The sequence below is a fragment of the Buteo buteo genome, chromosome 19 (genome assembly GCF_964188355.1).
Source record: "Buteo buteo chromosome 19, bButBut1.hap1.1, whole genome shotgun sequence".
Taxonomy (NCBI): domain Eukaryota; kingdom Metazoa; phylum Chordata; class Aves; order Accipitriformes; family Accipitridae; genus Buteo; species Buteo buteo.
This window is the reverse complement of record NC_134189.1, coordinates 5386955-5400191: the sequence shown is the minus strand read 5'-3', so window position 1 is coordinate 5400191 and position 13237 is coordinate 5386955. Positions and strand designations below refer to the sequence as shown.

Below are 13237 nucleotides of genomic sequence, written 5' to 3'. Positions count from 1 at the left end.
AAGGACGGACATCTCATGAGTAATTTTGCTAGTCATCACACCCTGATATTCATGGTCAAATGCAGAAACAGCTAATATGCACTGTTTTGGAATCTGGTGGTATTTTCTGTAATATCCCAAAAGCCATAGAAAGCTAGTAACATTTTTTTTTCCAAAATAAAATACCTGTGGAAATCCCATGGTAATGAAAAACAACATCCTAAATGCTGTAGGGAACTTTGAGGGTATCCGTAATTATGCCTGGCATTGCATCAGGTTAGAATGATGGATCCCCCATGTATCTGTGCTTTGGAGCTATAATAATAAGCTGAAACCATCAATTATTCAGAATAGCAAATGTCCCTTTCAGCTTGTTTCTGGAGATAGGAGTGGGAATGTTGCAACAGTTGTGTTACAGAGTTTGCAGGCATGTGCTTGTTAGCTGTCCAGTGCATCAGTCTGTAGTCATCTCTTGTGATCAGGGGAGTGATCATATTCTAAATTATTACATTCTACTAGGATACATAGCCTTCCTGGTAGTAAACCTCTCAGTTCACTGGCTTGTAGTACATTATGGGAAAAGATGTTACAATAAATGGGAGAAAGGAGAAATGTGCTTAGTGGAGAGGATATATGTATTGGATACCAAGAAAAAAAATACTGACAAGAACAGTGCAGTTCACTGTTTTGCAACTTCAGTATACTGCAAAGAACCAGATACTGACAGTAATGTTAGATTACAGGCAATGATAGCACTGGAGAAAAGGCATGAAAAGGAAAGGGAAAGTCTCCTTTGCTAGCTTGTTTAAAAATACAGCTAGTGTCATCCTTCTCTGACATCAAATTGGGGGAGGATCAGTCGTAACAGAGGAATATAGACAATTGTGAAACAAATCATAATACTAACAGTTTAGTGTTTTCCATTGAGAGAATTTTTAATTAGCCCTGAATTTGTTCTCTTATCTTTGTCTGAATGCAGGCAATTGCCACTTCAAGTTTAATTTGTGAATGTTAGCTTTAAGCCCATCATAGGGCCATTTAAACCGATGATGAGCTTGAACTGGCAAGTACCTTAATTCAGTGAGAAGCAGAGAAAGCATATTTGTCTCTGTATTATCAATCTTTTCTGTGAAATATTTTTATTTTCTAGAAGGAGTGCATGAAGAGGAGATTTGATTTTGCGGAATTGTAGTAGTAATTTTAAAGTAAGTAAATATGTGCAAAGTAAGAGATTGCACAAACATATTTCTCAAGTTTTTTTCATGGGCTTTTTCCTATATTCCAGCTTGATTTGTATTTCAAAGCTATACTTTGTCACTGGAGCAGAAGGAGGCAGAGTAAGAGAATTGGAAAGTGTCTGGGATACGACAGATTAAATGTCACAAACCAGCTGTAGCCTTTTGTTCCAGAAGAGCCTTTCGGTAAATATGTAGGTAGATTTTGTAGGCCTCTGTAACAATATAGATCTATGCCACTGCCTCTGTATTTGCTACCATCTTTGTGTCCTCTCACATGTCAACACGGTATTGGCAAGGGTCACCACTTCTGGCCTGTCCACCACACCCTCTTTTCATGCAAGTCCGTGTTTTAAGTACACTTCTTCCAAACTGCTTGTAAAAGCTAGCCTTTCCTTCAAGACGTGTCAACAAAGAAGTATACGGGGAGAAGAAAAAAAACAAATGAGGCCCTCATGTTGTGTTCTGAAATGCAAATATTTTGCTCTATTTCAATATGCATCTTCAAACTGGTCATTGCAGTAATATCTTTGGGAATGGGACTGTCCCTTTAGTCTATAAAGCCCTTAAGCTTCTGTTTACAAATAAACATCTACCTTCCAGGGACGATTTATGCTGAGCTATAGGACTTTGGTTTAACTATATTGCATCATATATTTTCCAGAAGGATAAAGAAACTTTTTTTGGTTAATTATTTTGCTTTTTTAATCTTGCATTCTTCAAGTAAAGTCACTTTTCAAAGCACAGAAGGCTAAAGGATTGTTAAGCTAAAGAAGCCTCATCTGAGTTCCATACAAACTAAATTATTATATTTCCAGATTTCCTCTTGCTTTGCTACAAGTCACAATGAGAAAAAAGTTGGGCTCCTTTGATGTGAAAAAAAGCAATATATCACTTCTCTGAAAGAACATTTCTCAGTCTCTCATGTGAAAAAGGATTAACACCTCCAACAAAGGTCCTGTAGATCACAGAACTAAGCAGCAATACTGAACAGTATTCCTGAGGAGTGGAAAAACTGTATTTAAGCAAGAGATTGTTTGAACTGGCAAACAGAAGCTTTTTAATAGCTGAAGATCTAAGATAAAGGATTAAACCTTTCTGAAGTATCTGCACTTAAACAACTCCAAAGACAAGGAAGCAAGTTTAAATTCATGAAAGATGGTCTTTGTTTTCCTAAATGAACCATGTTCTTTAGTGTCAAAACAAAATCCACTGACAGCATTGTCAACTACATAAACTTCATGACAATACCGCCCATCTACCAAATTCTGACCTTGCTTACTTTTAAAAATTTTTACTGGTTTGAGCATCTGCCTTCTGCTTGCCTAACTTCATAGTTGAGAACAACTTCTCTTTCTCCTTTTAATGGGCACTTGTACAGTACGTATAAGCAGAACATGTAAAGTAAGATGTTAATTTTAAATGGCTACTTGTGTCATTTTCTCCCATGTTACAAGTCAGACTTAGTACTTTATCTCTAATAAAACATCAGTGGGTTTATAGGAATTAAATGGTTGAAGTGGCATTAAAAAGAATTTGCTGTTATCGACTGCAGGAATGTGGGCTGACAGTAGTTATTAGGCATCAGGAAAGGTCGGAATTTCTTACTTTATTTTTATCTTCAGAAGTTGAATATAAGAGAATGAGATGTCAGAATGCCATTAAAACTTCTCATACCATTTTTTTTCTATTTATTTTTAACAAAACCACTGCTTAGCTTGCTGTCTTAAGAAGAAAATTACAGCATTTTTTATCTCAAGCGGCAAACAGGTAACCTTCTGACCTTTTCAGTAAATCCTCAACTGAACCTCTGAAATTAGGGTGATTTAGCATTTTATGGCACAGAATAAAAATCTCTAATTCTGTTTCCAAATAGTGTATCCTGAACACACATTTTATTAAGCTCTTGACTCATTCAGCCATGTGTATTTTGTAAAGTTCCTATGGTTATTGTTTTACAATAGCTGCTTCCAGAAGCATTGTAAGGGTTTCAATTAATCAGCTCTTTGTGTGCTTCAGACTATGCAAATTTATCACATCAGACCATTCAGCAGCTCATGGGAAAGCAGTGTACAAACTGTATTGTCTTCTAGCACCTCCTCTCATTTAGAGTGATGTTTTTAATAAGAAAACTAATCAAGTTTACTTATGCATTATTTATCTGTTAATTTTAATTCTGTTCTTTACCTCTTATGTCAAATGGGATGTAGCAAGTGATATGATAGATCAGTGAATGATTCAATATTGAACAAAGCTTATGTGATGCAGCACTTTTTTTCTTCTGGACTTGTTTTATGCTTAGTTAGCCAACACAGTATGTAATTAGAGAGTTTTGAAGCAGATGTACATTTTTGTTTAACCTTACCAATTTTTGCACATCTCTTTGTCACTTGTCCACAATATACAGCGCTGTGTTACAGCTACAACTCCTCTTAATTATGTGACGTAGTCTTATGTCTCAGGAGTATTTCCAAATTCTGGCAAATCTGGTAAATCTAAACTAGATGCCTTTCAAGTTAGTTCTAGCTCTTTTACCACCATATCATTAGAATAAGTAAACAAGCACATTTAGTAATGCGCTTCTTTTTATCTTGCTGATAGAAACTGGTATTACTGCTGCTTCTATTCACTTAGTCTCCTTTGCTCTCTAATGTCCCTCCTGCTGGTAGTAATTAGTTTTCTATATTAGGTTGTTTTGACTTATTTGATGATTTTTTTTCATTTGGCGTGTGTGTGTATAGAAGGCATCTTATTGTAGCTGGTGAAAAACTTTCCCATACTGTTGTGTTTTGTCCCTGCCCCCTCCCTGCCGCCCCCCTTCCCCCTCTCTGCTGAACTGCTGTTTTACCAAGTCTGTGTATGTTCATGTTTGTCAGCAAACTGTAAAAGCAACCACATAAAAGGTATCAAATCTGGAAACCTGAATTTCTCCTGATTAGAAAAAGCAGCTCTTTAAGGACAAAAGTATGGGGGTGAGGGGGTCTTTATGCTCTGTCAGGGCCTTGTGGAGGTACATGGGTGTTGAGATGCTGTTGGGATTGATGCAGATAGTGTGTGTGAGGATGGGGGCTATCATGCATAGTCAGAGGGCTGTCATTTATTGGCTGGCATACAATAGCATTGAAAAACACTGCCTATGGCTGTTTTATACTTGCATGTTAAACCACTGTAGATGTCTGATTTAAGTTTATTCAGATTTAAACTGTTATCCTTGCAGTAAACTGCCAAACTTAGTAATCTACTTTTTTTTTTTTTTTTCTGAGAGGGATATCTTAGAAGAATTTGCTAGCATTTTCACTAATTTTCATCTAAGCTGATATGAAATTGATATACAAAGTTTTTTTTCTAGAATTCAATTTGGTTTTCAATTGAAAAGAAATTAGGTGTAGCATGCTGCTGGATCCTTTTTTGCTCAAACATACAAACCACTTGTTAGTCCATACATTAAAAAAAAAATTTTGGTTTGGTTTTTTTTGTCTGGAAAAATAATTGCAGCCTTTTCTGGTGGTTAATGTTTGATTCTGGTCCTAGATGAGAACTTCAGAGTGTATAGGTGAGAGCATATTCAGCCCCATCACAGTGTAGCATTTAATGTGAAATTGTACCACTAAATTTCCGATGCAGCATATAAAAATTGTGAGGGGAAGAGAAATGAATGAAACCAAATTATTTTGTATGTCCTGTGTGAATGTTGGCGAACAATTTTCATGTTATGTCTAACTCAGCAACAATTAGGAAATCTTAATAACCTGTATTAACAGCCACAGAGCAAAGTTACCTACTAGTTTGACTCTGTCCTATTTATGAATATTGGATGGGGAGTAGTTGAGCAGCTCAATTGTGAAATGCAGTTTACACTTGGACAGGGCAACGTTTGGAACTTGAGGCTGTCTTAAATCCAGCCTCTTTTTTTCTCCTTTACTGTTTTATTAACCAGTTGCAAGTGATAACTGCACTTATATGGATTAATTCACTTGATCACTTTTTCGCAGCTGCTTGGGAATGCAGAACTGCTAGGCTTGCCTTTTACTGCCCTGCTGCAAACCCTGGCTCAGCAATCAGGGCTGAAAAAAGAGTAGCAAATTCAGGAGTTTACAGTGCAGACCTGCAAGGATTAGTCTCTGAAGAGCTTCTGAAGGCAAGTGACTGCAAAATGAAATAATTTACATTTTTAAATGAATTGCAGTTACTTGCTTTTAGAAGTAGCATTGTATATAGGAAAGATTTCTTTGAGCTTTTTAAACAGGTTTTTATGAGAAGGAGTGAACTTCCATAAAACATAGGGGAGGAATAAGCTTCTCTGTCCTGTTCTCTAAATACACATGGGCATGCTATAGATGTGTTATAAACTCAGTGACTTCTTAAAATACAGAAGCTTAGAATTGAGGTTTTATAGCTTTCTTTTTTTCTTTTTTTTTTCTTTTTCCCTTCTGTAAAATAGAAACTTTATAAATGGCCTAGTTAGCTTCACATTGCTGGATTCTGTCTAAATATTTTGTTTTTAACTTCTAAGCTCATTATGCTGTCTTTGTGTTAACTTGTATTAAAATCTGTCAGCTATGACTGGTCTCATAACCACAGTCAGCGGACCAGAATAAGTTAATTATTTACTTGTGTCACTAGTGCTCTTCATCTAATGAAATGCACAGCTGTGTTAGATCTGCAGTTGGGTGTGTAGGTCCCATTGTTATACAAGTCAGCGGAGGGTAGAAGCCGCTATGATGGAGAGCCCTCAGTTCTTTCTGCTGTTCTGCCTTTCTGTGTCGATTTCATGGATCTTTTATCATTCACTTTCACACAAAACAAACAACACAGTGGCTGTCTGCTATGGGAACCAGCTTGGCATATAAAAGGTTTTCAGAGCCTAAAGTAATTTTAAGTTAGCTAAGATTTAATTTTTGGCTTACAGGTGCCATGAAGTCCAGATGCAACCTAATACTTTCTTAGAAGTAAATGCGAATAAGGCAAAATGTGTGTGTCATAATACATATATAATAAAGTATTTATGTATGCAATTTTAGGATAAAAAAAAGCTGTGTGCACAAGAGATAGCGGGTTGGGTTTTTTTAATTTTCAGCAAATGATTGCTGCTTGGCAGGCAGGGGTAGGAGGATGTTATTGATTTATCATAATAAAACAATGAAAATTAGTTTCAATAGGTTTAAAAACTATATACAACACCCCCCACACACTCCTTGCCCCAGACACTCCAATCTTTTTTTTTTTTTTTTTTCCTGCTCCCTTCCCCCATACTTACCATCCTCATTCTATTAGCTACTGTCCCATACACCTATCCCTGTCTTGCTTGGACAGTGGAAGAGGAGCTCCCTCCTGAGCAGACGCCAATATCCCCCTGTGAACTGGCTGGTCGGGGGATGCCTTTTTAGGGATGTAACCAGCACCCTCAGTCTTCCAGGAGCCCCCTCCGCTCCAGGACTGTTCCCAAAGCATGCTCTGGCAGTTGCAGCAGGCTGATTGCAAATAGCTTGCAGACTTTTTCAGCTCTAAGGGCTTCTGGAAGAAATTGTCCAACTGAAACAGTAGCTTTGGTTCAAAGGAGTATGGGCTTAAGCAGCTGCATTTTAGCACCTGAATTTTAATGTTAGATCTCGTGGTCATTTATAGCTGCAGTATTTTGATCTGCAGAATTCACTGTAAAACAGTTGTAAGGGTTGGAAGGAAAATTTTGGGATGTATGATAGTCTATTTTAAATGAGTTGTCATGTTTCTGTTTAATCTTTCCTAAATAGTTTTAGAGTTTGGCGATTTAGTTTGTTTTACATCCAATACTGATGGAGACTGAAAAAAGCTTCCACAACTTTTAAAGGTACCGTTTGTGTTCATGGACTGACAAAATGTAAGGAGTCTGGGGAGTGGATTATACTTTGTAATTCATTGAAAGCAGTCTTTGCTCAGAAAATGAATGCTACCTGAAAAAATCTTTGGTTTTGGTTCTTTTTCTTTTATTTTGCCCTACTTACCTCCTCTCAGTCCATGTCAAAGTCCTGACTTGATTTGTTTTCATTCACAGTATTTAGCAAAGATACATATGATAAACAAATTTTGAATTGATAATAATTTTGCCTGTACAAAGAGATACTGTAAGAGGCCTGATTTCTTCATTTTTTTTGCAGGAAATTATAGCATCAGCTTTAAAAACTAGGTCTCCCTTGAGATGTTCCGGTCTGACTGGTCAGAAGTTTTTGGTTGCCTCTGAAAACTGTATCTAAAGCTTTCTTCCCTAATTTGCTAACTCACAAATCACTGGGAGCATTATGTAAGGGTATGCTAATTTTGCCAGTCCTGTCACAAGGGCTCTCTTCTAGGCTGCAGGTTGTGAGCACTGGTCATGGTAATGAATCTGGGTAAAAAGTGATCCATGAGAAAGAGAGGAGGAGGAAAACACTAAAGAAAATCTGGTGATGAGCGTCAGCCCTGCTGGTGGTTTGCTGTTTCTGAATTGAAATGTTTTCTCTTCTGCAGGGGTGTGTGGACTGATTGTTCCTCAGGAAGACATGCCATTTTGCGATACAGGAATCTGTCCAGATATCATAATGAACCCTCATGGCTTCCCATCGCGTATGACGGTTAGTGGTTGTGTTACGATTAAAGACACAGTGTCCCCCAATAGGGAAAGTGAAGTAAATTAGCCGGAAGAAACAAAAAAAATTTTGAAACATGGTTTCACTGAGAATATTCTCCAGTCATCATGCCACACGCTTGCTCTCCTTTAAGTATTCAGCCCTCTGTTTTGCATGTTTTGAAACATCCTCCTGTAAAAGGAGTAGGGATGCGGGCTGTTTGTGCATCATTTTCATTTTGTTCTGTATCAAGCTAATAGGAAAGCAGCTGAATACCTCACTTGCACCCTTTCTCTTTGAAAATTTCTCACTCTCCCTCTTCCTTCCCTATTGCCTATGCCCACTAAGCTGGCTGTGGCAGACTGTGAGGTGAAGGTTGGAGTGAAGTTTCAATAATAGCTCTAGACCTATATAACTTCCTACATTACACACACCTCCCTGGAACTGATGCAAGTCTTGCACCTGTGCTGCAGCGTCACACTAAATACCTCACAGCCTGGCCTTTATATGGGACCTCCACTGATTACTTCGTACAGCCTCTGATGTTTTTTTCTTTGTTAGCTTCTTCCCTTCTGTTCCCCCTGCTGCACTGTAGCGTGTCAATCTCTGAGGCTGTTTCTTAGAGCAGAAGGCCACACTGGATCCTGCTCATTTTCCAGACAACTGGGAAAAAATGGAGCTGCCTGACTGGACCTTAAAGGTGTTCCCAGATCCTGCCATGAGTCTGGTTTTCCCCTTTCACACAGGAGTACTCCCTCTTCTTGGGCTTCTTTCACTCCTCCCATTGCATGCAATACCCAGGCTGCCATCTCAGACACTTTGCCTGGCTAACTTATGCTGTGACCAATCCAGCAACACGCCCGTACTAGTGAGCAGGCTGTTAACTCTGCTTCTCTTTGCACAGGTAGGAAAGTTAATTGAACTCCTGGCTGGAAAGGCTGGGGTCCTTGATGGCAGGTTTCACTATGGAACAGCTTTTGGAGGCAGTAAAGTTAAGGATGTGTGCGAAGATCTTATTCGCCATGGTTATAACTACCTAGGGAAGGACTACGTAACATCTGGTATCACTGGGTAAGAATCTGCTGTATAGATTTAGATGTTTCAGGGGAGTGGGGTAATCCTGTTGAGACACATCCGAAAAATCTTCTCATGTCCAGAGCTCAGGAATTTTCTGTTATTTGCAAACTGCTCTGTGAGATGGAGGGAAGAGGCTTGAAGAATCGTACAAATTTTTTTTTTTCCCCCCCTCCTTCTTAGAAGTATTTTGTGGTTCCACATTTTAAGAATTACTAGTATTTGCATGGCTGTAATGTGAATGGCCCTTGTAGTACATATGAAAATTTCCCAACTTCTACTGCATGACAAGAAAAGGTAAAATCAAGGTTTTCTTTCTCAGAGATTGTAAGAAATTTCAAGTTTCTGTTGGCAGCAAATCTTATATATGCTTGGAATCTGATAAGCATTTTCATGTTGACTTTTATAGTACTGTAAAATATGGATTTGGAGGCAGGTGTCTGTTCCTTGGGAATATTTCGTGTGCACTCTTTTTTTCTTTTTTTTTTCCTTCTTTCAATTACACAATGATTCAGTCTGGCATAATACTCTAATCTGCAAACTTCCTGCTGTGTTGATCGGACTGGCTTCTGAGACACAGAGTTCAAAGAACATAAGATAGTTTAGGAACAGGAAAAGGCCATATGGCTTCACATGCCTGCCCTTCCAAAATGTATCTTAATCCTACCTTCCTGCTATTTTTATGATCCTCCCAGTTCCCTTCTTCTCAAGGAACAAGTTTAGGTCTCTTTTGTAAGTTTGGGGGGGGGGGGTTAATACTTTTTATTTTAATTGCTTTTCCTACCAACTTATTCCATATGTTGTTTCTCTTTTTGTTTCAGAGAGATGATTTTGTTTTCTTTACCTACTCCATATTCCGTAAATCGTTATCAAGTATCCTGGTGTTTGAAACACTTTCTGTTGATACATCATGGTGACTTTTAACAAATCTGACTAATCTTGTTTCCTAGGGAGAATAAAATCATCTAGCTCTAAAAATCCCCCGTCCTCAAACTTCAACTTTGTAGTACCCTATTTAGAGGCTTTGCTTTAGGGTACTGATATTCTTCCAGGCAAATTTCACATGCTTAATCTATTTGTTAGGAAATTTGAAGGCAGATTTCATAACAATGTGGAAGTTTGCAAATTCCAAATGTCTAGTTAAGTTTTATTGTTTTCTTCAATAGGCAGCTTTTGGAATAACATTGCATCATGTCAGTAATGACTCTGAATGGGAGGTGCAATGCTGTTGTCTCCCACTTGTTTTTACGTTGCACATACATTTTTTAAAAATTAATCGGTGGAAGTGCTGAGTTTGTGTTAAATCTGGTCATTCTTAGTGCTGAAGGTGGTGGCTGGGAAATAACTGAGTGCTTTCAACTGTTGCTTTCTGATCTTTAAGCGCATATGCTGTTCTTACAGTTGGGGGTGTTTTAAACACAGACTCTTTAGCCATTACTCCAGCTTGTAGAATGGAGTAACACCCTCTGTACTGCTTACAGATGTTCCTAAGTTGATGCCAGTGCCTAAACACAGTTCTCAAGAGCCCTTTTACCCAGCTCGCCTGAGCCCCCAGTGCCAGCCAGGGCAGTGATTTTTGTCCTGTGGATACAGCTGCTGAGCAGTGTTGCAGGGACAGCTGTGCTGATGCACAGCCGCTCAGAGAGGGCTTTCACCCATCTGGCTCTTGGGTTGTGCTTCAAAGCGGTGTGCAGGGAGAATTAGCAGAAGGGGAGACTGTCGAGCTCATAGTGTGCCAGTGCTAAGTTATCCTTGGAAATGCAAATGCATAAAGTACTCCTATAGAAATGGTATTTTGAGCATTTATGCTGTATATATTTGTTTACATATATGCTTACCTTTGTTTTTTGTGTGGATGATGTAAAGCGAAGGAATGTAAATAGAAATAACTTAAGTCACTCTTCAGGGTCTGACACATTCAGTCTTTATTGCTTACTGATGACATTGTTGTAACGCTCCTGCACAGACTGAGGAGGGACTTAACATGATATAGCTGAAACAGGTATCTGCAGCTATACCAGCATGTCTGCGCAGCGTATGGCTAGAGTTCAGGAGCTTGTTCCTTGCTAGCGTGGATACAGCAGTATGTGGTGCTGGAAGTGTACTGCTCTTGTGTTCAGAGATGTTCCCTGTGGGGTTTTCAGACTGATTGCCCTGAAAGCCTAAACACATTTTTGTAGGACTCGTGATTCCCAAATTGTTTCAAATTCCTCCTATACATGACCCTCTTGTCTCTCTTAAGGTAAGTATGTGCTAACTGTGAATATTGGTTTTGTTTTCTTTGTTTGTTTTTATTCCTTCAGGGAACCTTTGGAAGCATATATCTATTTTGGGCCTGTGTATTACCAGAAACTAAAGCACATGGTGTTGGATAAAATGCATGCAAGAGCTCGAGGACCCAGAGCAGTGCTCACCAGGTATTGTGACAGGCTAAGCACAAAATTCTTGTGTGCATTCAGAAGTGTACCCAGCTGACTGATGGGTATAAACCAAAGTTTGTTTACCTTTTGATACTTGACACAAAATGCTATTACCTGTTAATACGCTGTTACAGACTAAAAGCTCTCACAGTAGACTGTGGCAGAAGGTTGTTCTGAGAGTGTCCGGGTGTGCTCTATTTGGTCCAAAACTGAGTTCACTTCTCAGACTTCTGTTAGCAGTTGGTAAGAATACCATCTGCTGATTCACAGTGCACACTGTGGCCCTTTCCTGTCAGATTGCTCATATCGTAGGTATTTTAGGAAGAATTTTTTTTTTTTAACATTTGTACTTTTACAAAATTGAGTATGAGTAGAAGGAAGAAACTTCTTTTAATATTTCAGCATCCGTTGGTATTCAGCAGCTTAATGTTGAAGCGGCCCATGTCTTCACCTGTCAAGGCAAAGCAAATGCATTGGCCCTAGTGTAGTGCAAACAAGCATTAGAATAATGTGCAGCCCTGGTATACTGCACTTTACCTTGCAGACTCTTCCATTCAACTTCAACTCTAAAACAGAATTTAGGGTTGTATGTGCTGGTCCACAGTTATCATTCAATACAATGCAGGAGAGTAACACTTTCACACAAAAAAGTTGTAAAAGTTACAGAGATGCCAACAGTAAATCTCCATTTTTATTTGCCCAGTTAAAGATACATGCTCAGTTGCTTTGGAGTCATGATCATTGCACTAAGCCTGAACTTGGTTTTCTCTCCAACAACTTTTCCACCAGCCACATTAAGAAGAGCAAGTGTAGCACAACCATTATTTCCTACCACAGCTGCTTGCCTATATGAACATATGTGATATTCCCAAATAATGGGCTGTCTGCCCTGTTTTCTGTTCTTCGGTGTGTTAGTCATAGTATTGGTGCTTCACATGGAAATGAAAACTCGCTGTTTTAGCTAACAGTGCATGCAGTTGGTTTACTGGAGCTCCTAGCTTACCCAAATCCCTTGATCTGCTTTTGTATTGTGTCCCCAACTTCTGAACTGTTTATTGATATTGAATTTAAATGAAACCTAAATCCCAAGTCGAGGTAATGTTTACACGTAAAGATGAAGGTGGTGTGATTTCCCCCACCCCTTACTTTCTTTGGATTCTTTGTTCCAGTCAGTAGCATCATACTATGTAGCTAGCACTCTTTATTTGACTTTCAGGAAAGCTAGTGGATGTTCAATTTATGCTGCCTCTTGACTAGTCTTTTAGGAATTTTCTTCTTTCCTCTCAACTAATTAAACTTTTGTTATTGCCATCGCTTCTGCTGAGAGAGTCTGCTTTGCTAGCTTTCATACTCACTATTGTTTTATCATCCATTGCACTTCCTGGAGAGTAGATTGCCTCTAACATTGTTTTTTGCTTTTGAAAGTAATCCTGTAACAGCTTCCAACATGGAATTTTGCTGTCATCGTCTTGAAATGTGTTTTATTATATATCAAATGTACCTTAACTGACAGAGCAAAGCTGTATTTCCATCTGGAATAAGGCAGAAGACTCGAGTTTTCTTGAACGTCACTGATGCTTGATATTGTTCTGATTGAAACAAGACTTTGTAGAATTGCAAAGCAGCACTCTTTGTCAACACAGTCAAAAACCACTAGGATGTTGCCCTCTGAATTGGTATTTGTTAAATGAAATACAATACTTAATTTATTTTGCCGTGAGTAGTTGACAATTAGTTTAAAACACAGCTCTATATAAGGTGTTGCCTAGATACCCAGTCCTGCTAAATCTTTTTAATAGATAAACTGCTTTTAGTTTTCCTTACAAGAGATCAATATAAGCTTTCTGCATGCGTAGTTGTTTTGATGGACATTGTCAGAGCTGCCACCTGCATGTCTTTTGAACTTATCAGATATGCCAGTTCCTGTTACACTGCAAGTGAGTAATGT

General features: G+C 38.5%; 1 protein-coding gene across 3 annotated transcripts in view; it reads left to right on the top strand.

Moving 5' to 3' along the window:
- POLR3B (RNA polymerase III subunit B) overlaps positions 1–13237 on the top strand; it is a 79370-nt gene that overhangs the window by 57459 nt on the left and 8674 nt on the right. For 2 of the 3 annotated variants that reach the window (XM_075052019.1, XM_075052020.1), the window contains exons 24-26: positions 7698–7801; positions 8700–8866; positions 11173–11286. In XM_075052019.1, the coding sequence (XP_074908120.1) occupies positions 7698–7801; positions 8700–8866; positions 11173–11286 (385 nt within the window). Of the gene's footprint in view, positions 1–1129; positions 1185–7697; positions 7802–8699; positions 8867–11172; positions 11287–13237 lie in introns of those variants that run through there. The other variant, XR_012653667.1, reaches the window with a different exon arrangement.